At 43.6% G+C, this 27,969-nt stretch overlaps 1 protein-coding gene across 1 annotated transcript in view; it reads left to right on the forward strand.

Moving 5' to 3' along the window:
• The window catches only part of LOC146830192 (lymphocyte antigen 6E-like), a 116,908-nt gene that overhangs the window by 56,197 nt on the left and 32,742 nt on the right, over nucleotides 1-27,969 (forward strand). Inside the window, exon 2 of the mRNA XM_085604026.1 lies at nucleotides 22,703-22,819. Coding sequence (XP_085460152.1) covers nucleotides 22,703-22,819 — 117 coding nt within the window. The remainder of the gene's footprint in view (nucleotides 1-22,702; nucleotides 22,820-27,969) is intronic.

A 27,969-nucleotide genomic window follows, 5' to 3' on the forward strand; every position in this document is an offset into this window, starting at 1 on the left:
TCCTGAGGGACCCTGGCTAACTAGCCCACCAGGTGCTTCCAGTAAGCGCCACTGAGCAGCGTTGCAGAGAGGTGGTCTAGGCCGTGCCCCTTTTTACATCTCTCTGCAACGCAGCTCTGTGGCGCTTACTGGAGGTACCTAGTGGTCTAGTTGGACCCTAGGGACCCTCAGGATTCAAGGGGACTTAATCTCCCAACTTAAAACGGCCACAGGGCGTGTTTACACAGTGGGGAAGGGAGGGGACGGGGCCTGAGGTGACGTGTGCAAACATGCCCTGTGGTGCTTTTTAAGAGGTAGTTTTAATCCCCTGCCCTATTATATACTAGGGGCTTACAGAGGAGGTCATGCTGATCACAGGGGGACCCCAACGCATAGTGTTCCCTAGTGTATGTAGGTGTTTTCACTGTATTCTGTGTCTTTTAACATAGCACTGGCTCTAGGACTGGTTAGTCAGACTCAGTTACCACCAGTATACGTCTCAAAAAGTTGAGGGTACAGGATGATTTTGCAACAAGGCTTCTTTCTGCTCTTCTGTTTGTTCTTTCTGCACGTTATCCTTCTTCCTGCACTTTTCTTCGTCTTTGAGGACTTCTGTTGCTTCTTTCTGCATTTCTTTTTTTTCTTTCTGTGCGTTTTTTTCTTCTTTCTTCACATGTCCTATCTCTGTAGGCATAGTTAGAAATTAGCATTTAAAAAACCTTTGAAATTCACTGAAAAAACCATAGGTTTCAGGCACGTTATAGTTAGGAATTAGCATTTAAAAAACCTTAGAAATTCACTGAAAAAACCATAGGTTTCAGGGGCGTTATAGTTAGCTGGACTTTTCACTCGTACAAAACCATTGAAATTCCCCCATTATAGTTAGTTCAGGTAACTATAACTCGCGCGCCCGCAATGCACTGCTGATGACGTCACATATTACATCACTCATGACATGGTCAGTGACATCACTCATGACATCACTGATGACATCTCAAATGACATCACTGATGACATCATCCTTGTGATAGAGTGGCAGACCTCCTCTCCCCCAATATAACCTTTGATACACACATTCAAAAATAGAAACTAACATTTTCAAAACAATGGACATACCAATACCAGTTACAACAACCTATTAAGTAATTCTAAGATCCACATACACATCCACTCATTCACCAACAGTCCTATACAGTCACAAATACATGTACTCACTCATCATATGTACTCATACACCTATACATCCTGTTACACAACGCCACTCATCCATAGAGTTACTCACACACATAGTCACTCATGCTAATAAAGAATCAAACATCCATTTACTTGCATATACAGTTATACACACACCACCACACTTACTTCTACAGAAACTTACACATACTTAGTCTTTTAAACAATCACTTATAGAAACACATACTTATTCATACAGGAACTCTTGCAATCTCTCACTCTCACATATACTCACTTATATACACCAATAGTCACATATACTAGTTTAAAACATATGTAGTTACTCATAAAGACACTATTGAGACAGTCATTCACTTACTAACACACCCATGCACACACTCATCCACCCATACAGTCCTGCACACATGCTGTCTTCAACACATACAAACAGTGAGTCACTCATTCATGCACCTATGCACTACGTAATACCCCCCACCGAACCATACAGACACTCAGACACTCATACTGATACTCAAAAAACCAACTAATAACCTATATAGACACTCATGTAGTTACTCACCAACCCATGCAGCCACTTATACACAAAGTGAGAGACTGATACAGATATTTACATATTTAAACATTACTCACTAAGCCATGTATTCACTAAGATACACTTAATCAGTCAGTTATACAATCAATTTTTCAAAAACAAATCATCCATTTAGACACTTATATACCCATTTATTCTTCCATCGACCTTGAGATATACATATATAAAACATGTGTAATTTTCAGAAAAACACACATTCACTGGATGATGTCATCAGTGATGTCATTTGAGATGTCATCAGTGATGTCATGAGTGATGTCACTGACCATGTCATGAGTGATGTAATATGTGACGTCATCAGCAGTGCATTGCGGGCGCGCAAGTTATAGTTAGCTGAACTAACTATAACGGGGGAATTTCAATGGTTTTGTACGAGTGAAAAGTCCAGCTAACTATAACGCCTCTGAAACCCCTTTGTTTTTTCAGTGAATTTCTAAGGTTTTTTAAATGCTAATTCCTAACTATAACGTGCTTGAATCCCATGTTTTTTTCAGTTAATATATATATATATATATATATATATATATATATATATATATTCACTGAAAAAACCATAGGTTTCACACACGTTATAGTTAGGAATTAGCATTTAAAAAACCTTGCAAATTCACTGAAAAAACCATAGGTTTAACACATGTTATAGTTAGCTGTACATTTCACTCGTAAAAAACCAATGAAATTCCCGCGTTATAGTTAGTGCAGGCAACTATAACTCACGCGACCGCAATCCTCTGCTGATGCTAATACTGTATTTCGACACTTATTTGCCCATGTCTTCTTCCATTAAATTTTAGCTATACATATATTACAAATATTTTTTTTTCATAAAGACACATATGTCATCAGCAGAAGATTGCGGTCGCGTGAGTTATAGTTGCCTGCACTAACTATAACGCGGGAATTTCATTGGTTTTTTACGAGTGAAATGTACAGCTAACTATAACATGTGTGAAACCTATGGTTTTTTCAGTGAATTTGCACGTTTTTTTAAATGCTAATTCCTAACTATAACGTGTGTGAAACCTATGGTTTTTTGAGTGAATTTGTACGTTTTTTTAAATGCTAAGTTACTTTACGCCAGTTAACGCAGTTCGTTCCGTGCGCGCATGGTGCGCTTCGTGCACCGTGCGCGCACAGTGAGCACGCGGTGCGCTTCGCGCACCGCGCGCCCACTTTACGCAGTTAGTGCCGTGCACGCACGGTGGTCACGCGTGCCCACGTTAAGCGGGATGGGCCATGTACGCACGATGCGCTTCGCGCACCGTGCGCACATGGGGGACATATTATGCGCATCTTTGTGAAATGTATTCTTGGTTAAATTCATAACTGTAATATGCCATGCACAGGGGTTGGGGAAAAAGTGGATAATTTTTATTTTTTTTTATTTTTACCGTACGCGTACGGTAAGCGTAATCGGTGATTTTCTGAAAAAAAAAAATATTTTTTTTTGGGCTTGGGGGTTGTTTGGGGACCCCTGTATCAATGCTGGGTGGTTAGGATCTCATGAAACTGCCTCTTTAAACATTTTTGGGGTTCATTTTTGCTGCCCAACTCAGGGAGCGAGAGAGAAAATGGCGGCCGCCGCTTCCTGGTTTCGACCGATTCGAATGTTTACTAAGAGCTAAGAGCCAATCAAAATCGCGCTCGCGCACGCCACCGTACGCGTACGGTAAGCGCACCGTAAGCGCACCGTAAGCTGGCTCAGATATATATATTGATTTAAAGGCTATTTTCTCAGAATCTACTGAACAGATTTACACCAAACCTACAAAAGGCACTTCCTTGACCTGAGGACTACCTCTCTGCCAAATTTCAAGTAATTCTGTTCAGCCGTTCGGGCTGTAGCTGTGTCTAAAGGTCCTATGGAAAAATGCATGGGAAAAACGCGTTTTGGGACCCCCCTTTTATCTCAGCCCCCGCTTCACGAATCCCCCCGAGACTTTCAGGGTAGGAGCGGAGCTCAACGCCCCACCTATTTTGAAAAATTCGCGAGGATTCGTCGACCGGCGCCAAAGTTATTCAAAATAGAATGTTGCGGATTTCCTATGGAAACGTGGTCCTAACTATAATTACCTACTGGCGACCGCCAGTAGGTAATATATATATATATATTCACTGAAAAAACCATAGGTTTCACACATGTTATAGTTAGCGGAAATTTTACTGATAAAAAACCAATGAAATTGCCCCGTTATAGTTAGTGCTGGCAACTATAACTCACGCGACCGCAATCCTCTGCTGATGCTAATACTGTATTTAGACACTTATTTGCCCATGTCTTCTTCCATACATTTTTAGCTATACATATATTACAAATATTTTTTTTTATAAAGACACATATGTCATCAGCAGAAGATTGCGGTCGCGTGAGTTATAGTTGCCAGCACTAACTATAACGGGGCAATTTCATTGGTTTTTTATCAGTAAAATTTCCGCTAACTATAACATGTGTGAAACCTATGTTTTTTTCAGTGAATTTGTACGGTTTTTTAAATGCTAAGTTACTTTACGCCATTCGAGGCGTGCGCGCCCACTTAACGCAGTGCGTTCCGTGCACGGTTTTTATCAACTTTAATAAGCCCTGTACATTTGGTGGCCTTCGGCCACCAAAAGCACAGGGGGTGGGGTCAATGTGGATAGTGTTTTTTTTATTTCGATTTTATAATTTCATGTTGCCAAAATATAGTTTTTTTACTGTAGTAATAAGCCCTGTATATTTGGTGGCCTACGGGCTCCAAAAGCACATGGGGGTGGGGTAAGTGTGGATAGTGTTTTTTTTATTTCTATTTTTTACCGTACGCTTACGGTAAGCGTACGGTAAGCGTACTCGGCGAAATTGCCGAAAAAAAAATAAAACCGTTTTTGCTCTTGGGGGATGTTTGGGGACTCCCTCAACATGACTATGTGGGAGGGAGTTGTCAAAACAGCCCCGTAACATGTTTTTTGGCATCATGTTTGATAAATAACACTCAGTGCGAGAGACAAAATGGCGGACGCCGCTTCCTGGTTTCGGCCGATTCGAATGTTTACTAAGATCTAAGAGCCAATCAGAATCGCGCTCGCGCACGCCACCGTACGCGTACGGTAAGCGTACGGTAAGCGTACCGTAAGCGGGCTCAGATATATATATTGATTTAAAGGCTATTTTCTCAGAATCTACTGAACAGATTTACACCAAACCTACAAAAGGCACTTCCTTGACATAGGGACTACCTCTCTGCCAAATTTCTAGTAATTCTGTTCAGCCGTTCGGGCTGTAGCTCTGTCTAAAGGTCCTATGGAAAAATGCATGGGAAAAACGCGTTTTGGGACCCCCCTTTTATCTCAGCCCCCGCTTGACGAATCCCCCCGAGACTTTCAGGGTAGGAGCAGAGCCTAGCGCCCCACCTATTTTGAGAAATTCGCGAGGATTCATCGACCGGCGCCAAAGTTATTCAAAATAGAATGTTGCGGATTTCCTATGGAAAAGGGGTCCTAACTATAACTACCTACTGGCGACCGCCAGTAGGTAATATATATATTTATTTATTTATTTATTCCCTACTGAGATGCCCGGTAAAATGTAGATTTAAACTGTTAACATTGATCTGTTCCATAAAATGGAGGGCACTCGCTTCGGTGCCCTTCCAAATTATGAACAGATCATCAATGTAATGACACCAGTGCATAACATGATCAGACAAAACATCAGCAAACATGATATTCAAAACCATCTCTTCCCAGCAACCCATATGTAAACAGGCGTAGCTAGGGGAAAAACAAGCCCCCATAGCTACGCCTCTCACTTGTTGAAAAATTTGATTCAGGAAAAAAAATAGTTATGTTCAAGGCAAATGGCAATCATGGCCAACAACATCTTATTATGCTCATGAAAAAGCAATGTTCAAGTATCTAAATTATGCTTTATCGCCTTCAGACCGCCTCTGTGATTGATACTTGTGTATAGAGATGATACATCAAGCAAAATTAAAAGATACTCCTGGTGCCATTTGATGTTTGTCAGTTTTCTCAGTAGGTCGCTAGTATCTTGCACATTACTTTTTACATGTTCCTGCAAGTAGTAATCAACAAATTTAGATACATTTTCCCAGCATGCTTTTATAGGCCGAGATTATTGGCCTTCCTGGTGGAGTTTTTACATCTTTATGAATTTTTGGTATAAAGTATTCTGAGGAAATATGAATTTTGTGATCAGTTATGTCCCCTATCGTAGACCCCAACGGCTCCATGTGCATGCTATAAGTACATGTATGTTCCCTCCAGTTCCAGTTATGAAGACGCAAATACATGTGCGTCCACCGTCAACATGTACTCTTTCAGATTCGCCATGAATGGGTCAGATATTCCATTCCTAAGTATGAAAGGCCACCGACTTTATGTGGTTCACTTTCCACATTTTACAGATTCAGGCGAGTAGGCCCTGAATTCTGCCATCAAGCCTTTTCCTGCCTTCTGCTTCTGAAAGCTCCAGTCCGAGCCTGCATCTGTATCCATGAACTTTGTCCTACTCCCTGCGCGGCTAACGGTGCCTGATCCAGCCTGTTGCCTGCCAAAAACTGTATTTCACCTTCAAGATTATCTGCTCCGCTCCTCATCCGATGCATTCCTGTCTAGTAGTTTAGGTAAACATTCTTCCAGCTACCGTGCAGAGGGCTAGGCCTCACTGTCCTCATGCAAGTAATTCATAGCCCCTGTTACCATGGAAGATTTCTGCCCCCTCGCATCTCATGTAGACACTTAGACGCTTGTACACGCACTAACAGTCAGTATAGAATAGATTCCATCATAGAGACCTTTCCTTTTGGATAATACAGTTCTTTAAACATAAGATATTAGATATGATTTGGGATTAGGTTGACATGACCCCCCAGACTTCTGTCTCCACATGTAGAGCTAAATGTCAAGTCCCCTTCACCCTCTAGTTGCACGTCAATCACACGTCATGCGGCTGCGCGCGCATCTCTGCCAAATATTTCTGCTGACATTGCAGGATTCTCTTATGGATCCACCCACTTGTGACATCATGTTTAATGACGTTTTTAGTTACGCCTATGTTTACGCCTCTTTTCATTACGTATGTGTATCATTATCTGTATTATCAGCTGTTACGCCTCTTGCATCTGTCTTAATGTAATACTTTTCATATAAATATCATTACTTGTCAATAATGTATTGCCTTCCCTTCCTGAACCTTCGTGGTGATGGAATTTGAAGCCTACAGTTCGAACTGTAATTCCTTTGTAGAGGAATAAAGCCTTTTAGAACCTCTAATACCACGGATTCTGCCTCTTATATTTACTGAGTTATTCTTACTAGACTTTACCGCATAAAAAATAGTACCGGTAATGAAATATTTACCACATAAATTGGCGCCCGAACAGGGACACTTTCTCATCTCACGCGCCGGAGGTGCGTTGCAGGCCCGGTCTCCTGCCACAGCTGAACGGACAAAAACGCGTACCTGCAGGATTTCCTGTATCTCCCTCCGGCCAAGCGGGGGTGAGTGAGGCTGCGATCAACACCCAGACGAGGCGGTGAGAAGTGCGAAGTATCCCGACCAGAGCCTAGCTGAGAGAGCAAGATCCGAGGTATACAGAGGCCCACCAGGTTCCGAAGTTCCGAGTCCAGTCGAGTCGAGTCGAGTCCGGTCCAGTCCAGTTCAGTTCCGAGGCCTTCCGTTCCGTGCTACCCGGTGAGTACCATTGCCGGGGAGGCATTTAAACGTGCACATAGTCTGTGCCGGTCAAGACGGGTTTGGGTACACAAATCCGGTCTGCACTGTTTCAGCAGTGTATCTGTACTGTTTAGCAGTATATCTAGTATGTCTTGTATATAATTCAGTATCATCTAGTGTTCAGTATTATGCCAGTAACCAGTTTCCTATTAGTTATCATTGTTCGTTAAATGTTAAATGTTAAATGTTTTAAGTACGTTCTATACATTGTGGTGTGAATGATTGGTCATTATTGTGTTTATTGTATTAAGTGTGTTCAAGATTAAGTAACCAGATCTAAAAATGCCGCTCTTTTCGAAATTAAGACAGATCAAAACTAGAAAAGGGGTACTCGAAGAAGCTGTTCCCATTCCACCTAGGGACACTCCAGGGTACTTCATGTATCATAAACATGGCCTAGACGCCGTATTATTTCTTGATTTATGGGTGGACTACACCAAGGATTTACCAGAAAGTCAGAGGTGGCCCGCAGCTGGGACCTGGGATGCAGATTGCATCATGAGAGTAGAAGAAGAATTATGGAAAAAGAAAGCCAGACAGTCACAGAAAGATGCCATTGAATTATGGCGTAAAGAATCATATAGACGTACAGAAAAAGCACTCAGACAGGAAGAGAAAAGTAAGGAGAATTCAAATAAAGCCCGAGAAAATCTATTAATTGAGGAAGGTACCCGAGTAAAATCAGAACAAGTAGATAGACAAAGAAATACCCTTATGAATGGTATGTATCCTCTTCTGGCCGAAGGGTTACCTAAGGCTACCCCGGAAATACCAAAAGACTTGCCACCTCCATTGCTCCCGACAAAAGCACATCCCAAAACACATCCTAAAACAGCAAAAGATGTTTTCCTTTCCTCCTATTTAGATGACGTAGCTCCCGAGTATGCTAATGCCACACCACACACACCGCATGACGATGGTGTTCAACGTCAAGATCATCCGTCTGTATCCCCGCAACAACAAACTCCTACCCCCATTCCCACAGGTCCGTCCGTTTCTACCGTTTTTCCCGCATCTACAATTTCTATTTTACATCCAACAAATCCTTTCTTGCCCAGCACCTCAGATGGTGCTACAGGAGGTACGACAGACATGTTTGCCACACCGCCGCGAAATAAACAGACCCTTAGAGATTTAGCACTCCAACGTACACCCCAACTAGCGACATCCGACATGTTTAAAGAACATCTTGTGGATTGTAGATACGATCCAGTGCCAGGTAAACAGGACAGATTGCTACTATCATCACTACGTATACGACGAGCTACATTGTATTTAATGACGATACCAGGAATGGTTGAACACCTAGACAATATATATCACTTTGTCCAAACAGGGCGAGGCCCAGAAAGTATTAACGAAGCTATGGAATACCAGAAAGTGGATGTACAAAGACAACTACTACGTTTTTTCATAAACTGCGTGATCAGGAACCAAGACAGGCCTGAGGCAGATCATGATACCATGCAAAAACTTGCCAAATGGGGTCAGAACATATCAGACGAGAAACATGATAGACAGGCGTGTATAATCGCCATGTATCGAAAGATCCGCAAGGAAGTAGAACGAATACATAAAGAAAGACGCGAAGCAGACAGAATTGAATCAGAGGGAGAGGAGGAGCAAGAATCAGAACAATTAGAAACGATAGCTTACGTAGGTAGAGGAAGACCCCATAATAATACTAGAGGCTTTAATGATCCGATACGTCCGATACGTCCAGAATGTAACAGACATTTTCAAACCCCTATGTTAAATACAAGGTCCCCTGAACACCTATTCCAAGCCGCTGATAAATTACTCCGAGATCGAAGGGGGTACCATATGCTTGATTCCATGGACGAACAAGAATTAGCTAGGTCAGCAGTACAATGGGCTGACAGTCCCAGCAAATACAGTGATGATGCACTAGCACACACGTTTCTGAATCTTGCCCCAGACGAACAGCGTTTAGCTAGTATATACATGATTCAACACCTCCTTATATTATATAAAAGCCAACACTCCGATCCTGGACCCTTACCTGACATATTGACAGAACTACTCACGAATAAATGGAGAGGGTCAGGTACTGATTTGATTAAAGAAATTCTAGAATTTCGAAACCAGTATATAGTTTTCGTATGCCCAGAACACGTTCCAGTTCCCACTATGGGAAGAAAAATGTATCACATAGATAGACAGAATCCCTTACGCGAAGTACACCCAATCAGAGGTGAAGATAATAACTTTACACGCGTGTTTGTGTACACGCCTATAACTAAAATTGAATTATTAGAAATGAAGAAAGTAGTACCCAGCCATGACAAGGATCCAGCAGGTTTCCACCGTGAGATAAAAGACATGTTACTCATGGGAGAGTATACCTACCCCGACATTATGAAAATATTGAAAGTGTTAATGCCTGCCGGTGTTTACGAGAAACTCAAAGAAAAGGAATGGGAGGTGGGAGACCAAAAGATAGATTGGACAGCATTAGAAAACGAAGAAAAGGCCCGAGCTGCAGGTTCAGGGCTTGGGGAAAAGACTACAGCACTACCAGGATTACTAGTGCAGGTACTGCCACGTTTATTAACTACGAAAAAGGAAGACTGGGGTGCAATCTCAGCCTGTAAACAAAAGCAAGATGAAGACACTAGTGATTTCTATTCCCGATTTGAAAAATGTTTTGGTATTAATAGTGGCATAAAAGCAAGTAGCGAGTCATATCCACATCTGTTTGTGACAAAATTAGTTGAAAATTCTCTGCTGCAAGTTAAGAATAGAGTATTGAAATTTGAGAGTACCTGGCAAGGTAACACCCCGTCACAGATGTTACAGATGTTACAATATCACCACAATAGAATTAGAGAAGAACAAGAACATGAACAAAGACGTATGAAAGATACGAAAATGAAAATGCTTGTTGCCCAGTCAGTTCCAGCTGATGGTCATAAAAAGGGTGATTCCACAGGTCCGGCGAAAGGGACATGCAACTATTGTAAACAACAAGGTCATTATATACACGATTGTCCAGTTCTGAAACATAATATCGCCACGGGTAGAACACAGGAAAGACCACGTCCACCTAGACAGGATCAGAATCAACAACAAATCCCTCAGCATGCACAACCTAGGTCAGCTCCGCAACAACTAGCTCCGCAACAGGCAGCTCCACAACAAACTGTAGCACCACCACAAGCGCAGCCTATTGCTGCAACACAAGCAACGACACAACAGATGTACCAGTATGCACAAAATGACTATCCCGATTATCAGCGATACACATGAAATAGCCTAGAGAGGGAAGTTGGCTTACCCCTTATCGAGGTTCCTGTAGATCAAGAGGGACCTTATGTACATAGTGAACTATTAGGGGAAGACAAAAAGTTTTTACTTGATACAGGGGCAAGCAGAACAACTATACGACGCAGTGAAGTTCCAGGGGCACCCCTCTCAGGCTCACAGAATATTTCCCTTGGATTCTCAGGAAAGCCTATCATTAATGAAGTAACGCAACCCCTTCCACTTACGGTTGGTCCATTGACACGAACTACAGATTTATTGCTTACTAAATCATGTCCAGAAAACTTGTTAGGTATAAAAACATTGAAAGCTCTAGGAGCTATAATATGTTGTTCTCCGGAAGGAGTACGATTATTTTTACGTGACTTCAAGGGTCACTACGTGTCCAGGGACATGGATCACCGGCTGCAGAGTTTACCTACACATTTATGGGCACAAGGCCCCACTGATGTTGGTTGCATGAACATTACACCATATCGAGTCACACTAAAAACAGGAGTAGTACTACCACGAATGCGACAATAGATTTTACCACCAGATGCTGTTGTGGCTTTGCTGCAAATCATTGACGAGCTCATTGCACAAGGAATGGTTGTCGAAACCGACTCCAATGTATGCAATTCCCCGATAATTCCGATTCTTAAAAGAACGGATCCAAAAGCATCACCAGTATATCGATTAGTTATTGATCTGCGCGAATTAAATAAATGTATTGTACCACAATACCCTGTGGTCCCAGATATCTCTTCATTACTAACAGCTATTGACTCAGAAGCAACGTTCTTCACTGTAATTGATCTCAAGAATGCTTTCTTTAGCGTCCCAATAGATCCGGAAAGTCAATATTTGTTCGGATTCAGTTTAAATGGACGAAGTTTTAAATTCACACGCGCTTCTCAAGGATTCACAGAAAGTCCCAGCATCTATAGCCAAGCACTGAAACGAGAACTTGACAGTATCCACATGCCAGTTAACACTGCCTTGCTTCAATATGTCGATGATCTGCTGATCACCGCCCGAAGCGAACCTGAATGTGAAAAAGCGTCACTGACGGTTTTAAAATTTCTGGCTGAAAAGGGGCACAACGTGTCCCCTTCTAAGCTGCAATTCTGTGTCCAGCAAGTTGTTTACCTTGGGCACTCGCTGTCCAAGGAGGGAAGACAGCTTACACCTGATCGCATCCAGTTAATCGCTAACATGCCACCACCCAAAACACAAAAGGAGGTGCGGGCTTTTATAGGTCTCACTTCATACTGTAGGCAGTGGATCCCTCAATATGCATTTCTAGCAAAACCACTCATCCAGTTGACAACACAGGAGGCAGCCACATCGACTGTCCTCCCTTGGACTCAAGAACATACACATGCCTTTGAAAGCTTAAAGAAAGCTTTATGCCAAGCACCTGTTTTAGCAACACCATGTTACAGTAAACAGTTTACACTCTTTGTTACAGAACGCGAAGGTACTGCCTTGTCAGTACTCACTCAGGAACAAGCAGGATCACACAAACCATGTGCTTATTTCTCTAGTACATTAGATCCAGTAGCTCAGGCTCTTCCTGCGTGCCTGAAATCAGTGGCAGCAACAGCTTTAGCAATCAGACAAAGCAATGCCATAGTGTTAGGACATCAATTGACAGTACAAGTACCACACGCAGTAGAGGTTCTCTTGAACCGCACACAAACACAACACTTGACTATAGCGAGGCTCACCGGTTATGAATTGACATTGTTTCAGCCACACATAGAAATCAGACGTTGTAATACGTTAAATCCTGCCACACTGTTGCCAGTAAACGGAACAGATCCATTAGCACATGATTGTATTGAAGTCATTACTATCACGACGAAACCCAGACAAGACTTGACAGATATCCCTTTATCAGATTCGGACCTGACATTGTATGTAGATGGTTCATGTATGAGAACAAGTACAGGAGAGTTAGTGGCCGCTTACGCAGTCACAACAGACACTGAAGTCATTGAAACAAATTGTATTAACACTTTGTCAGCTCAAGCAGCAGAGCTCATCGCTCTGACACAAGCCTGTATTCAAGCCAAAAATAAGAAAGTCAACATATACACAGATTCACGTTATGCATTCGGAGTCGTCCATGACTTCGGCGTACTGTGGCGAGAGAGAGGTTATTTAACTTCTCACGGTGCCCACATCCAACACGGACCCCTCATTCAAGCTCTATTAGACGCGATTCATCTACCTACTGCAATATCGATTATGAAATGCAAAGCCCATACAAAAGTTACCGATATCATTTCTCAGGGTAATGACCTAGCTGACAGAACAGCTAAACAGACTGCTCAGAACCAGACTCATACAACTGACGCGACAAAGACAATAGTTCCGACACCAACACATTGCATGACAGTTAAGGATCCCGCCCTTGATGTAATTGACATACAGACACATGCTACACCAGAAGAAATAAAGAAATGGACTGAATTAGGAGGGATCCAAACGGATCAAGGATGGATGACGAAGGAAAAATCTATATGGTTTCTTCCCGACTCCATGGTTCAAGTCATCATTAACACAATACATAGTCCAGCGCACCTAGGAGAAAAAGCTATGCTAGACAGTATTCAACACATTTGGTTCAACAAACACTTGCGAGCAGCAGCCAAACAGAAAGTACGTACCTGTATGATATGTTGTCAGTTTAATCCAGGTAAAAGCATCCCCGTAGAGCAGGGTGGATTTCAACCTCCCGATCATGCTTTTGAAGTCCTCCAGATGGATTATATCCAGATGGAACGATGTCGAGGATTCAAATATGTTCTCGTAGTTGTCTGTGCTCTTTCCCGTTGGACAGAAGCCTACCCGGTTTCAGATTACACTGCCCCGACTACTGCCAAACAGCTAGTTCGAGAATTCTTCCCACGATTCGGTTTACCACGTGTTGTATACTCAGATAACGGCCAGCCATTCTCATCCGAACTAATGAAACACGTTTCACTTCTGTTAGGTTACCAATGGAAATTCCACTGTGTCCGACATCCCGAGGCAGCAGGTCTCGTGGAGCGCCATAATCAGACTCTGAAAATTAGATTGTCCAAAATATGTAGAGAAAAAGGTGTCGATTGGATAGTAGCCTTACCAGTTGCGCTCTTTTACATGAGAATGGTAGCACATTCTCGAACAGGACTATCCCCGTACGAGGTGATCTTCGGTAGACCACCAAATATGTGGGGGACGCCTATACCTCGCAAAATCACTGATGTTGACTGTAATATGCTGACAGATTACCTGGCTTCCTTGATGTCTGCACTACAATCTTGTCGTTCACAGGTAGCTGCCGCTTTTCCCGATAACACTGAGGTGAAGCCCCATGACGTGGTTCCAGGTGATCTGGTTCTTGTGAGGAACTTCGACCGGAAGACCCAGTTGGAGCCCAGGTGGAAGTCACCCAAACTCGTCTTGCTGACAACAAGGACAGCCGTGAAGATTGAGGGACGTAAAGGGTGGTTGCACTCGAGTCATATCAAGAAATTTTATGGACTACCGTCCGATGTGAACACTCAGCCCTGCATTCCCTCACAGACAGACTCAAAGCTCCCCTTGGTTGAAGAAACAAAAAACGAACTCTATAAACTGAAACTAAGGTCTAGCAAGTCAGACAATTTGATTGTTTAAGTCCTCTCCAAGGTGAATCGGTTGAATTTGTCTCTGACATGTATCCTCTAGACCGAAATAGAGAGAGAAATAGACAGAAAAAGCTTAAAAAACATGCGTACTGTAAACCGCTTCGTAGTCACTGCACAGTTACATTATTAATTTTGTTCTTTCTAAGTCTTCTGATCATCATTTCTAGTGTATTGCTACACATGTACTACCCTATTTCTAAGCATGCTTACAATGTTACTGCAGAACATTCTTTTAGCGAATTACCTCCGCATGAGTTGTCCTATAGATTTGCGCTGCGCAACAACACATTCATTAGTATGTTACATCATTCCCATCAGACCAGCAATGCTACAAATTGTTGGATATGTGGCCGACTCCCTCCCTATCAGAACTATAAGGGAGTTTTGCCCCTCTTTCCGTATCCGTTCACACACAATGGCTCCTGTGGAGCATGGTTTAGTTTGATTAATTCCCTAGATTCAAATTCCGTAGTTTATCAAGACAACTGGGTATGGGGAAACCTGAACCTAGTTTTGCTTAAAGTCTGCTACCCTAACAAGGAGGGACTTCCCAAAAGAACAGGAACTGATCTAGAAAATGAAGTATATGGATTAGGTAATTTTACACTTAACCTCCTGATTCTGAATGTTGAATCCGAAGCTACGCCAATCTTGCCCGCTATGTCAGTATTCCCAGTTAAAGGGGAATTATGTGTAAGAAAGAATGGTTCCATACACATGGGCCATAGTAAATGCACCACTGTAATAAAATTCAGTGATCAAGGCAAGTCTACATTTAGAGCTTCTCGTCATTCCTACTTCATATGTGGCCAGACCGCATATATACGTCTACCTCTAGATTGGGATGGTACCTGTTACATAGCATTCCTTCTGCCACCTGTTTTCCTAGCTCCTCCTGATTATCACAGAAATACCCATTTAGTACACAATAGACAGCAGAGAGATCTCCCGATTGTCGATTACACTGAAACGGCATGGGAGCAATACACAGATTTCAATAAAGGTTTCTTTCCCTATATAGGTACAGTCACTAATAGTAAGCTGATACGTAGATTAACTAGAACCCTTGAAGCAGTAGTGAATGAGACTACTTCCGCCCTAGGCAACTTAACAGAGGAGCAGTCTGCGATGCGGATTGTTGTGCTTCAAAATCGTCTTGTCCTTGACGTCATCCTGGCCGATAGGGGCGGAGCTTGTAGGGTCATCGGATCAAGTTGCTGTGTTTTCATACCAGAAAACTCGCCGTCAGTATATAAAGCCATAACTCGCCTTCATAAGATTATAAGCCAGATACACCAGAGTCCAGGCACCTGGACTTGGTCCGGTTGGTTCTGGAGCGTGTTGTCAGCCTGGGGATGGAGGATCCTATCCTTCCTAGGTATTGGCTTTCTCATACTATTCAGTTGCTGCTTATGTCTACAATCTGGGCCAGCGATTTGTGGTCTGTGTGCCACATCGTGTATCCCACATCCAAGTTTTCGTTCAAGATCCCGGAAGAAGAAAGAAGAACAAATGATGCTATATGAACAGATCGATGGATTGATGAAGATCGATATTTCCTGAGGGTCCGTAGGGGACAAGGAGGGAATGAGGAAATATGAATTTTGTGATCAGTTATGTCCCCTATCGTAGACCCCAACTGCTCCATGTGCATGCTATAAGTACATGTATGTTCCCTCCAGTTCCAGTTATGAAGACGCAAATACATGTGCGTCCACCGTCAACATGTCCTCTTTCAGATTCGCCATGAATGGGTCAGATATTCCATTCCTAAGTATGAAAGGCCACCGACTTTATGTGGTTCACTTTCCACATTTTACAGATTCAGGCGAGTAGGCCCTGAATTCTGCCATCAAGCCTTTTCCTGCCTTCTGCTTCTGAAAGCTCCAGTCCGAGCCTGCATCTGTATCCATGAACTTTGTCCTACTCCCTGCGCGGCTAACGGTGCCTGATCCAGCCTGTTGCCTGCCAAAAACTGTATTTCACCTTCAAGATTATCTGCTCCGCTCCTCATCCGATGCATTCCTGTCTAGTAGTTTAGGTAAACATTCTTCCAGCTACCGTGCAGAGGGCTAGGCCTCACTGTCCTCATGCAAGTAATTCATAGCCCCTGTTACCATGGAAGATTTCTGCCCCCTCGCATCTCATGTAGACACTTAGACGCTTGTACACGCACTAACAGTCAGTATAGAATAGATTCCATCATAGAGACCTTTCCTTTTGGATAATACAGTTCTTTAAACATAAGATATTAGATATGATTTGGGATTAGGTTGACATGACCCCCCAGACTTCTGTCTCCACATGTAGAGCTAAATGTCAAGTCCCCTTCACCCTCTAGTTGCACGTCAATCACACGTCATGCGGCTGCGCGCGCATCTCTGCCAAATATTTCTGCTGACATTGCAGGATTCTCTTATGGATCCACCCACTTGTGACATCATGTTTAATGACGTTTTTAGTTACGCCTATGTTTACGCCTCTTTTCATTACGTATGTGTATCATTATCTGTATTATCAGCTGTTACGCCTCTTGCATCTGTCTTAATGTAATACTTTTCATATAAATATCATTACTTGTCAATAATGTATTGCCTTCCCTTCCTGAACCTTCGTGGTGATGGAATTTGAAGCCTACAGTTCGAACTGTAATTCCTTTGTAGAGGAATAAAGCCTTTTAGAACCTCTAATACCACGGATTCTGCCTCTTATATTTACTGAGTTATTCTTACTAGACTTTACCGCATAAAAAATAGTACCGGTAATGAAATATTTACCACAATTCCACCGGCATGACTGGATGATCGTTCTTTAAGAATTTAAACTCATCATCAGTTAGAAGACCAGCACTTTTCCACGCAACTACATTAGTGTAGAGTGAGTTCCATGAAGACTTGATGGTGCTGCGACGATAGCAATCCCGGTCATTGAGTTGTTTCAATGCTTCATCCATATAGAGATTGCGTGGCCACAGCACCACATTTCCCCCTTTATCTGCCTGTCGAATGATAATATCCTCATTGGCCTGCAATTTCGACATAAGTTGAGAATACACATTATCTTGCTTTGTGTAGTGCTTGGTAATGGTCATTTGTTTTGTATAAAGGCTTTTGAGCTCTTGAGTCACCTTATCATTAAACACATCGATATTGTCTCTTAGCAACAGGGCAGAACTTTGACTTAGGTTTAAACGGGGTTTTCAGTGTCATTAAAACCATAGACTGTTCTTGACTGGTTCTTTAACTATTGTCATCAGAATCACACTGGAGACAAATAAGATCATTTAATAGGTCTGTATCACCTGCTGTTAGTAATAACGGTCTAGGTATATCACCGGATGGTATTGTTCTTTGATTTTGTTTAGCTGGTCCTTGCAATAGGTGATATTTACGTAATTTAAGCTTTCGTATAAACCTGTAAAGATCAATTCGTGTTTGCGGATAATTAAAGTCACATTTGGGACTGTATGACAGGCCAAGAGACAAAATCTTTAATTCGTCTTCACTGAGTTTCATTGGTGACACTGCCCCTTTTCTAATATTTACTCAGAAAGTGGGGACAGGATGACCCCACTACTCAGTAATCCAGCACTTGAGGCCTTACGAATAGCCTGTAGTGGCAGTAGAAAAGAAGGTCAAAAAACTTTGTGGTTGGTGTTCGACTGACTGCTAAACAGATACGAGGCAGAGATCCCCTTGAGATGGCAAACCCAAAACTACTAAAAGCTATAGGAGGGATCATCCCAAACAAAGCCCCAGGCCTTGATAAGTTCCCGGGTGACCTGTTTTTGAATGAACCAGGTGTTTGGAGAGGTTACTTCTCAGCATTTTTTTCTGTAATTATGAAAGGACCTCAGTCCCATCCATGTGGCTTTGGCAGAAATTCTCCGGATTTACAATATTCCCCTCTCAATCATAAGCCCATTAGCCTTATTGATACTGCGCCGAAGCTTTTTAGTAAGATTGTCCTGGGCAGACTGCTGGAATGGATGTCCTCTAGAGACTTTATAACCCCATTGCAGGCAGGATTTATTGAGTCTGTGAGCTCTATTGACCAGGTGTTTCGACTTCGAATGCTGTATTGTGAAGTCATCAGCTTGGTCAAAGGCGATTATATGTGTTTTTCGTAGACCTCCAGTCAGCCTTTGATTCAGTTCTCAGAAAGACCTTGTGGAAGGTCCTTGCTGAAATGGTGATCCGGGCCAATTTGTTAGTCATTTTAGTGGGGCTACACACTGATAATTATGCACAAGTGAGATGTGGTAGCATAAGCACACTGACGTAACTCTTACCAATGAATAGGGGGATAGGTAAGGGTTCGGCCTTGCTACTACTCTAATCTTATTGTACATTCATTGGCCTTGTTGACTTAGGTCGTGTGATAATGATGCACCCAGATTGGCCTATCTGAGTGTCCCTGTGCTCATGTTCACGGATGATACCTTGCTTCTCTCTAAACTCAAATTGTATTACAGAGGCTGCTGGATCGTTTTGATAGCTTCTGCAAAGAGAGGGGTTTAGAGATCAACGTGAGCAAGATGAAGTACATGATCTTGAACTGAGGGCACCTAAATAGGGCAAACACTAGACTTGGGGTGGCACGCACACCTTATGTATAGTGGGGTGAAATTATTAAGATTTTAATAGGATCCCAGTTCTGCCCAATCCAGCCTGCCTTAGAAATCTGTAACTCCTAAGCTTTGTGGATGGCATGCTAGGGAGCAGAATTGTGGGGTCATCTTGGGGTGAACCATCTCACAACGGTGGAAAACAGCTTTATTCGGCAGTTGATTGGGCTCCCTGAAAGCAAGCCCCTTCTTCCGCTCAGGCTGGACCTTGGGCTGAGACCAATCGCTGATAGAGTAGGGTTGTGTGAGAAGTTAGCCTGATATGCTGTCCACTAGTTATAGTGGGCACCCTGTACCAGTCCAAACAACCCCTTATTGGTTATAGGTTAAAGACAACCTTTATTGAAAGCTATCCTAGTGGTAGCTATGGAGAGCAGCCTTCAGGCTAAGTTTTGAAGGAATGTAAAGCAGCTTGTTTTCCCAGTCTATAATCTCTTGAGTGCCTAAATAAAAGATATCCACACCAGGTATATATATAAAATATATGTATTTATTACTAAACACACCCTCATAGTTTCTTTATGAGACTAGAGGTCAAAACACATAAGTTACACTTCAAATATTGCAGTAAAATAGCACAAATACACGTCAGGGCCTAGGGGCGAGCTAAGCCATATACTAAAATAGTGGTATAAGAACAACCACGTAACTAGATACAGGGCCTAGAGCCTGTAGAATCGCTGGGACCCCAAGGAACCACCCAAGGTAGTGACAAAGGGGAACCACGGGGGCCGTGTGCAGTGTAAGAACACAGCCGCAAGCTCCAGTTAGCTTCTATGGGGAAAGTCGCGGTTAGATTTTTAAAGATTAGGGACAGTTAGAATATTGAGTCAGGACTAAACCCTTTGGGACTTAGGAAGTTCTAGGGTCAACACCCACGGGAGCACCGGAGTACTCGTGTTACCTCACCCAGGGAGGTGTCAAATGGTGTCGGGTCGCGTCGTCGATTTCATTGGAACCTGGCGAAGAGCTGCTGCCTGGAAGATGCTAAGTGTCCGAAGAGATCCAAGCCTGGTTCGAAGATGATAAGAATCTGAAAGCAGAGCGGACAGAGTCTGGGTCACTAGCCAGTGACCAGGAAGGCGAAAGGCAGATGCCCACCGATGTCGGGTGTTTTCAGGTGAAGGAGGTGAAGCTTGACTCTCAGCCACGAGGACCAGGAGGCGTCGAGGACAACCAGGAGCTGGATTCGAGCTTTCCCACGAAGGATGTCGAGTGCTGCAGCGTCGGTGCCCGGATTGGACACAACAAGCCTTGGCAACAGCAACCCACGCAGAAAGAGAAGAAATGCTTCGTTGCAGACCAGCAAGGTCTGGGAGACTCACTACTTGGTGGGAGTTGGGGCACATATAGAGCAATCAGGGAAGCCTAAGGAAATTCAAAGTTACCTCCTCAGGGACCCACAAATCAACGGACCAGGGATCACGAAGGGACCTCGGGACAAAACACAAAATGGCGGCCCACGGGTCACTCGGGGTGACTAAGCCAACAATCTTCAATGGATTCAGTGCTCGAGGTGGGGGCTACAAGTAAGCCCAAGCACGACTTCAAGAGACATCAAGAAGTTAATGCACTTGCAAAAGTGCACGGTGACCCGGAGTTCCGGTTCCATGCTACTCACGAGGGCTGCGGGTCTCAGCTTTGCTCGGGACTTGGGTCGGCCTGTGAGATGTCTGGAAATCCTCTTCCTGGGCTGCAAATACTTCGGAGTCCATCAGGAGCTTCGGAAATGCAGACCGTCAAATTGCTTTATTGATGCCTGCCAAGCAGCAGAGTCACTCCTTGACCCCAAGGGAGTTGTCTTCAATCCTCTAGTCATGAGTAGAGCATCGAAGTTCCAGGATTTAGCTTCAGAGTTTCGTCCAGGGATATCTAAAGTTCTGGTTACAGAGGTTCCATACTTATACCTAAGGAAGGGGTTGGACTAGCTCTGGGGACCCAAATATGGGAGGTTTTGAAAAGAGGGGTGGCTACAGCCATTTCCTTTGTCCAGTTTCATGCCAGAGCAGGGGCTGGAAGCCCCTGAACCGGTTTGAGCTGAACTATGCACAGGGACACCAAATGTGCCCCCAGTGCAGGACATCAAAGCACTCAGAGAGAGTGCTCCCACACAGCCCCAATTCACATAAGCCTCCCTGTGACAGGAAACCTATTGTCCAGGCCTCCCCTGCCGGAGTTTCGGTCAGCAGCAGGAGGCCAGACCCGTGTCTGTGGCTGCAGCATCAATTTTGTGATGCCAGGGCTCTATTAGATTTCTACCGGGTAGACCAGTGCTGTCATGTCTCTTCCTCTAGAAGGGCGGGATCCTACTCCCACACCAGTTACTGGTGTGGGGGTATGATTCCAAGGTGTTTGACACCAAACACGACATGTTTCCATGCAGCCAGTCCAAAGTTAGCATTTACCTTTGGGTTATAATGCACCTAAGAGTATATGGTCAGGCTGCACCACTGACAACCCCGTAAAACAGATTTGAAAGGCTGCAGAGGGGCTCAGCTCATGCCTGAGCACCCTCTCACATATAACCAAGCACTCTGCCTTCAGGATTGATAAGGCCTGCCATAGGAGTGACTGATAGGTTTGTATGTGCAGTGATAGGTGAGGTATAGTGAACCTATACTTCAGTAAGGGGTGCATGCACCACCCTACCTAAGCTGCAGTAGCAGACCTGTGGTGTCATTTTGGGTGGCCTTCCAGGGGTGGCATAATATATGCTTCAGCCCCTGGTAGGCCTCTGGGGTACCTATGCCCTGGGTACACAGTATACCATATACTAGGGGCTTATAAGGGCACTCCAGATCCAACCTGTAATGCACATAAAGTACATGCAATCAATTTAGGGAGGAAGCAGCTAGGCTGGGGCCCTGAATAGCAGGGTCCCAGCCAGACTAAAGTCGAAAAATAGTGAAACACCAGCAAAAAGTGGGGGTAAACATGTGAAGCAGATCCTACTCTCCTACAGGTTGCACCCTTTACTTTATTGGAGGGGAATCTGGCTTACCCATGAGCTTACCTCGTAAAGGTCTGGAAGATATTTGGTCCATAACTGGTTCTGTAGGATAAGGTATATGAAGGCCACCCTAACGCAAATAGGGTTTGAGAGTCTGTGGAGCTCCCCTGAGGTAGCATCAGCTACATCCAGGTCTTTGCTCAAGTCAGTGTTTTGGCAAAATACAGACTCTGTGCTGCTTTTCCAGTGGAGCTTTGGTCCCCTGATGGAAGCATTTCTCTCTGTTAAAGACTCAAACAGGAAGGAGAATTTCTTGTATGAGATGCAACCACCCCTAGCTTGGCGACTGTATTTGCATCTTCGGCTTGGAACCTTGCCCCTCGGCTCTTTTACTGCAGATTGGGCAACGACCACCCTGAGAAGGATCACAAAGCCCAGTGTTTAATGTGCGGTGACCCCAAAGAGACTGTTCATTTAAGCTACTTGAATATCATATACAATTCATACAGGGTGAGGGAGGCCACAGCAGAAGCACCACAGAGATCGCCATGCATGTCTTACATGTTAATATCACATACAGTTCATACAGGATATGTAGTCACTGTTTCATGGCCTTGGAGTGAGAGGAAGTGATGAGTGAATGGGATTTCCCTCTTACCATGTGTTTCTTCTTCCTCAGGTCACGCCTTGTATTGTTACACATGTACAGCAGCCACGAGCAACTCTGAGTGCACGGCAACTGAGTGTTCCAGTTACTCCGATTCTTACTGCAAGAGTATCTATACATCAGGCGGCGGTAAGGAAGGTTGACCACTCAGGTGTAAACGCTGTTCTCATATAAAGCCTCCACCTCGCTTGGGTATTTCCCACAATGCACGTGGCCTAGCCGTGTATTTGTACACAGCTTCCAGGGAATTTGGAAATATTGGATGTGGTGTTATTTCAGAAAGTAATACTGTCTGCAAGGGCGTATCTTTTTAAATACTGTGAGTAGGGGTGTGAGTCAGAGAATTTCCAACAAGCAACATTTGGTACTCAACTGAGATGGACGGGCTGTGAGGAGGAGTGCTGTGAAGTTCTAAGTGGACACTGAGTCCGGAAACAGCAATGTATGTCTGTATTCAGCAAACAAGAACAACAGCCCGCATGATTAGATTCAAGTATCTGATCCTATGAGTATGCCCCGCCCCTTTATCCTTTCAATGCATCCCACTCATGCTCCCATCTACCGAATTTAAAAACGACTAATTATTATGCATCATTTGTTACCACACGACAACAAGCATTATTCAACGTTGTACACGTGAAATACAGGTAACATGTAACAGGTGCTACATGGCAAAACTGGACCATACTACACGTGAGTAATTGTGTGACGTGTGCAAGTACTTCCGCTTTCTAGGAGCGAGTGGAGGTCACACTGACCATTGCTAGGCAATGAGTGACAGACCAGGGAGCATCCGGGTCCCAGCCTGGGACACGTGACTATTCTGAGAAGATATTGGGGGCATAAAAGGGATACATAGAATGTTGTCATTTATTTTATAAATCATTGCATGCTAAAAATTATAAGCTTACACCAAATGTGTCAGGAGCTAAGAAAGTGACAATATATGCTTACTGGTGGAATTAAACATTCCATACAAAAATAGAAATGGAACACAGGTGGATTTTTTAAATAATGAGGGAACACTCCTTATGGGGTCATTGTTAAATGTTGAAGCCCAGCATAAACCTTCAAGAATAACTGTCACTCAGTGGGTGTCAAAGAAGATCCGACTCACACGCCTACTTAAAGTCTGAGCATATTTAATAATCAGAAATACGGACGTCTGTGTAAGAAATTAGATTATCATTTGGGGAAGGCAACTGCCTTGACATACAATCACATCCCTGCTCAGGGTGAACCCTCAAGCCACTAAATTAATTTGGGCTCAAACCCCTGGTCATTATGGCACGGAGCAGACAGGGGCCAGGTGTAAAGTATGTATGCAGTGCACCATCAGTCATACATTCAAAATGTAGAACAATAAAACTGAATTAGGAATATAGAGCAAAATGTATTTAACGGAATGGCAATAAAGTCAATAGGGCCAACTGCTTATATGAACCTTAAGTACAATTCGCACAGAGAAAAAGTAAAGTGCCAATGATAGTCAAGGGTCGTGGTAAACCGGATCCAAGGTGCAATTTCAGGCCAGCCTCGATGGAGACCATGTCAGATACACCTGGTGGATTAGTCCCAATGGAAGTCTGGAAGTAAGAAAGTTTGAGAAAGTTCCCAAGTCCCACTGGTCTGGAGGAATTGTTTTCAGAAGTTGCCTAACTTTCTGCTGGTGCCCAAACAACTACTAGTGTACACTTCTAAAGCCCCCCAAAACTCAGGGGAAGCACTTACAGACACACAGAGTGTCAGGCAGAGGTCAAAAACGGAGCCCATTCCAGGTGCTGTTCAGCTGGTTACTATCCCAGGGTAGGGAGTCTCAGTATCAGCTGCCTGGTGGCCTGGGTGATAGAACACCCCAGGGAGGAAGGGCGCAGCTTATAGAATGCACCCTGTCTTTGAGTCCACACTTTTATCTGTCTGGAGGGGCGTCAAGAAGTAGAATGGCCTAAGCTTAGATGACAGAGGTCACAAAGAGAGAAAATTTCCAAGGTTAGGGCCAGAGCATCTGTTGTTGAGTCACCTGGGTCATAGAACACTCTGGATCAGAGCACAGAGGTCACAAACTCAGTCATGGTAGTCCAGGTGATAAAACACATTCAGGATTAAAGGCTGCACAGTTAGATCATGGCTCATGGTTTGCAGCCTGTGGTATCAGTCAGCGGAGGACTCTGGGGTGACATCAGATTTTGTTATTGTAGAAAGTGCAGCAAATGCATGCTACTGCTCACAGAATTGGTGCAAAAGAAAAGCTCCTTTCAATTTGAAACAGGGCTGCTTTGGAAAATGACAACAGCGGAGGGTAATGTAGAGACAAAGGTGACCCTGAAGACCAAGTAGAGTCAGTCTGATGACCAGAGGTTAAGATGTGGCATTGTTAATCTCCTGTGGGTCGTCAGACTCTGCCTACCTCCGATGTTCCTCTCTTCATTGACTGTGCAATACTGAAACCCTGAGGGGTCTTAAAGAACCAGGGCCTTATGGGCCTGGCGGCGCAGGGCACGCATTAATCTCCTGAGTTCACCTGCTTTGTTGAACAGAGACACAGGACATTCTGTTGAGCGTAGAAGATCAGGTTTATTAGCAGCAGCTAAGTACAGTTGTCCCAGAAGGACACTCAGTATGTTCTTAGGGGACTGCCACTTTACTCCGTGGCGCACAATCTTTAATAGCACAGAGATTCACCAAGAACACTCCCAATGCATACATGGTTATCCAATGAGAAGAGTTTGAAAACAAGATATAACCAATGAGAAAAGATTGAAAACAAGATATCAAGTAACCCAAATAAACCTCTCTTCCAACTGTTTTTGTCACCCCTCCCCACAAGTTAATCAGTGGTAGTGTCTACAACTCAACTTGCAGGTGGCAGGACATATTTGTATGCTTTGGAGGACAGTTGTGAAATGAGAGAATACAAGTAGAGAATAGCGAAGGCCAGAAGATAAGATAAAGTCAGGAAAGAATGGTGTGAACTGACAGACAGTTGAGACAGGGTTTAGTCAAACCAGACGAGGATTAGTGGACTCAGCCAGTCCCTGACATCAGTCTCGTAAACAGAGGCAGAAGGTTATTTGACACGTTGCAGTAAGATCAGCAGAAAAACTTCGTTCATTGTGCTGCCTGAGTGAGGGCAACACAAAATGGCGGTGGAACACAAAATGGTGGCTGAATACAAGCGAGATCGAAAATCGAATTTCCTCAGACCCTCCTTTTGCCATAACTCAGGCAAAACACACAGATTCACGTTAATCTGAATAAATGTCAATAGCCATGAGGTCGTCAAACTGTTGCTGCAACATCATTTTAATGTTCTCTGTTTTCTGTGACTCAGGTCTTGGGACACACAGAGTGGCACAAAGACCGCAGATGGCGGGGCCACACTGCATACAGAGACAACAGGAAAAAATGATGGCCAAAACCACTCCAAGGAAGGTTAGTACCTTCCATCCCCATTTAGATAGTAATCCCCAAAACCATCCTAATAAAGACCAATCTCCTTCGTCTTGATGAATCGATTCGGAGATCATGTGTAATTTGAAGATGGCTTGGTATACCGTAGGGGCGTCATCAGGTATATAAATACAACAGCTAGATCCGATCAATTTACAGACTCCACCACGATCTGCAAGAATAACATCTAGTACAATCCGGTTCTGCAAAGTCATGAGACGATCCGCCTGAAGTTCAGCTGTGTGATTACTCAAGGCTCCCACAGTGACATCTATGGTAGTCTCAACAACACGAACCAGCTGTCTCATGTTTCTGCTGTTGGCCATTGGGCCCCAAAAAGGAAGAAATCCTTTGAGGAAATCACTTCCCTCTTGTCCTGCCGTGTCTTTAGAATCAATAATCCCTCTGCCATATCTGTTTCTATGATGGCCAGAAGGAGCAGTGTATGTAGGAGGGAGAAGAAGAGCTATATAGCATGTTCCTGAAAAATTCGTTGGTAGCCACGTGTAAGCTCTATCGTGGCAGACAAAATATGTGCCCTGGGATGGCACTAACAGCGGTGAATTCTGAGACGTGTAGATGTATGTATGGGAACAAAAGCTTTTTCTTTGTCCAGTGTCAGTAGCCTGGCCATTCATTTGTAAACAGAAATTACCTTGATGAGGGACAGTCCAAATTGGTGGAGATTTTCCCTGTTTAGTTTTATCTGTAAGGCTAGTAATGTAACGAGTCACGTTCCAATTAGTATATGTTTGTCTCTCGTCAACAGGAACCTTATTATTCTCCACAATTTTAGTCATAGCCACCATTCCCTTTATCAGAGAATTATGACCAAAATCTGGCTTACTCCCATAGGAACCAACTGGACGTCTAAATCGGCTCTGACATGCATTTGAAAATATTACAAAATAGGCCCAAGCGGAACCTTCATAAGCAAATGGAAGGACTAAATATGGCATTCCTTTATCTGTGGTATGAGGCATAAGTCCACACACCCAACAGTCAGTTGTGTTGACTACCAATTGGTGTTGGTGCAACAATTGGATGAATGAATTATTAAAATATTCTGTTCTCCTGATTAGTTCATGTTGGGGAAGTGTATATAATTGATGTGGGGGAGATAGTAGAATGAAGAGGCAAGGAGATAGAATTAGGGACAACTTTTTGCTGCATAGCATGAATAACCCAACCTATACAAGCCAATAAGATACACAAAAATATAGAAACACACAATGTTACACCACATCGACTGTACAATATTTTACAATATTTCTTTCTCATCTCTTCCTTATTATCCTTCTTTCCTAATTTAACATCCATCCTCTAAAATTGTTGCTCTCGGCAATCTTCCTTACTCACTTGGCTGTGATTATTAGCCGTCCTATGACACTGCAAGTCCTGGGGGCCTAGCCACTATACAGGTCACAAACCAAGACTCCTACCGTGACCCTGCAACCTGGACAGATGATAAATGTAGCAGAAGAGATGGAAATCTCAGGTGTCCTTGACCAATCTAGGTCTTAAATTGTATCTAGTCCTTGTTGGTACAGTTTGGTCTTGAAATAGGGTCTGTGGCTCTGTAGTGTTTAATCAGAGATGGGAAGATACGGCTTCTTGTAGAATGTCGTCATCTTCTTTCTCCGATCGAGTTCCATCCAGGTGTGCACTACTGAAAGGTATGAATCGGGGGACTTTTTCTCCTTCAGAATCACCTATACCCTTACGAACCCACTGATCAAAAGGCAAGGGTAAGGGCCCTTTCTTGCAGTGCATGATGTGGATCCAGTTCTTTTCCCCTTCGACTTTTACTGCTGTGCGAGTTGTGAGGA

Source organism: Triturus cristatus, chromosome 5_1, assembly GCF_964204655.1.
Source record: "Triturus cristatus chromosome 5_1, aTriCri1.1, whole genome shotgun sequence".
In the NCBI taxonomy this organism is placed as follows: domain Eukaryota; kingdom Metazoa; phylum Chordata; class Amphibia; order Caudata; family Salamandridae; genus Triturus; species Triturus cristatus.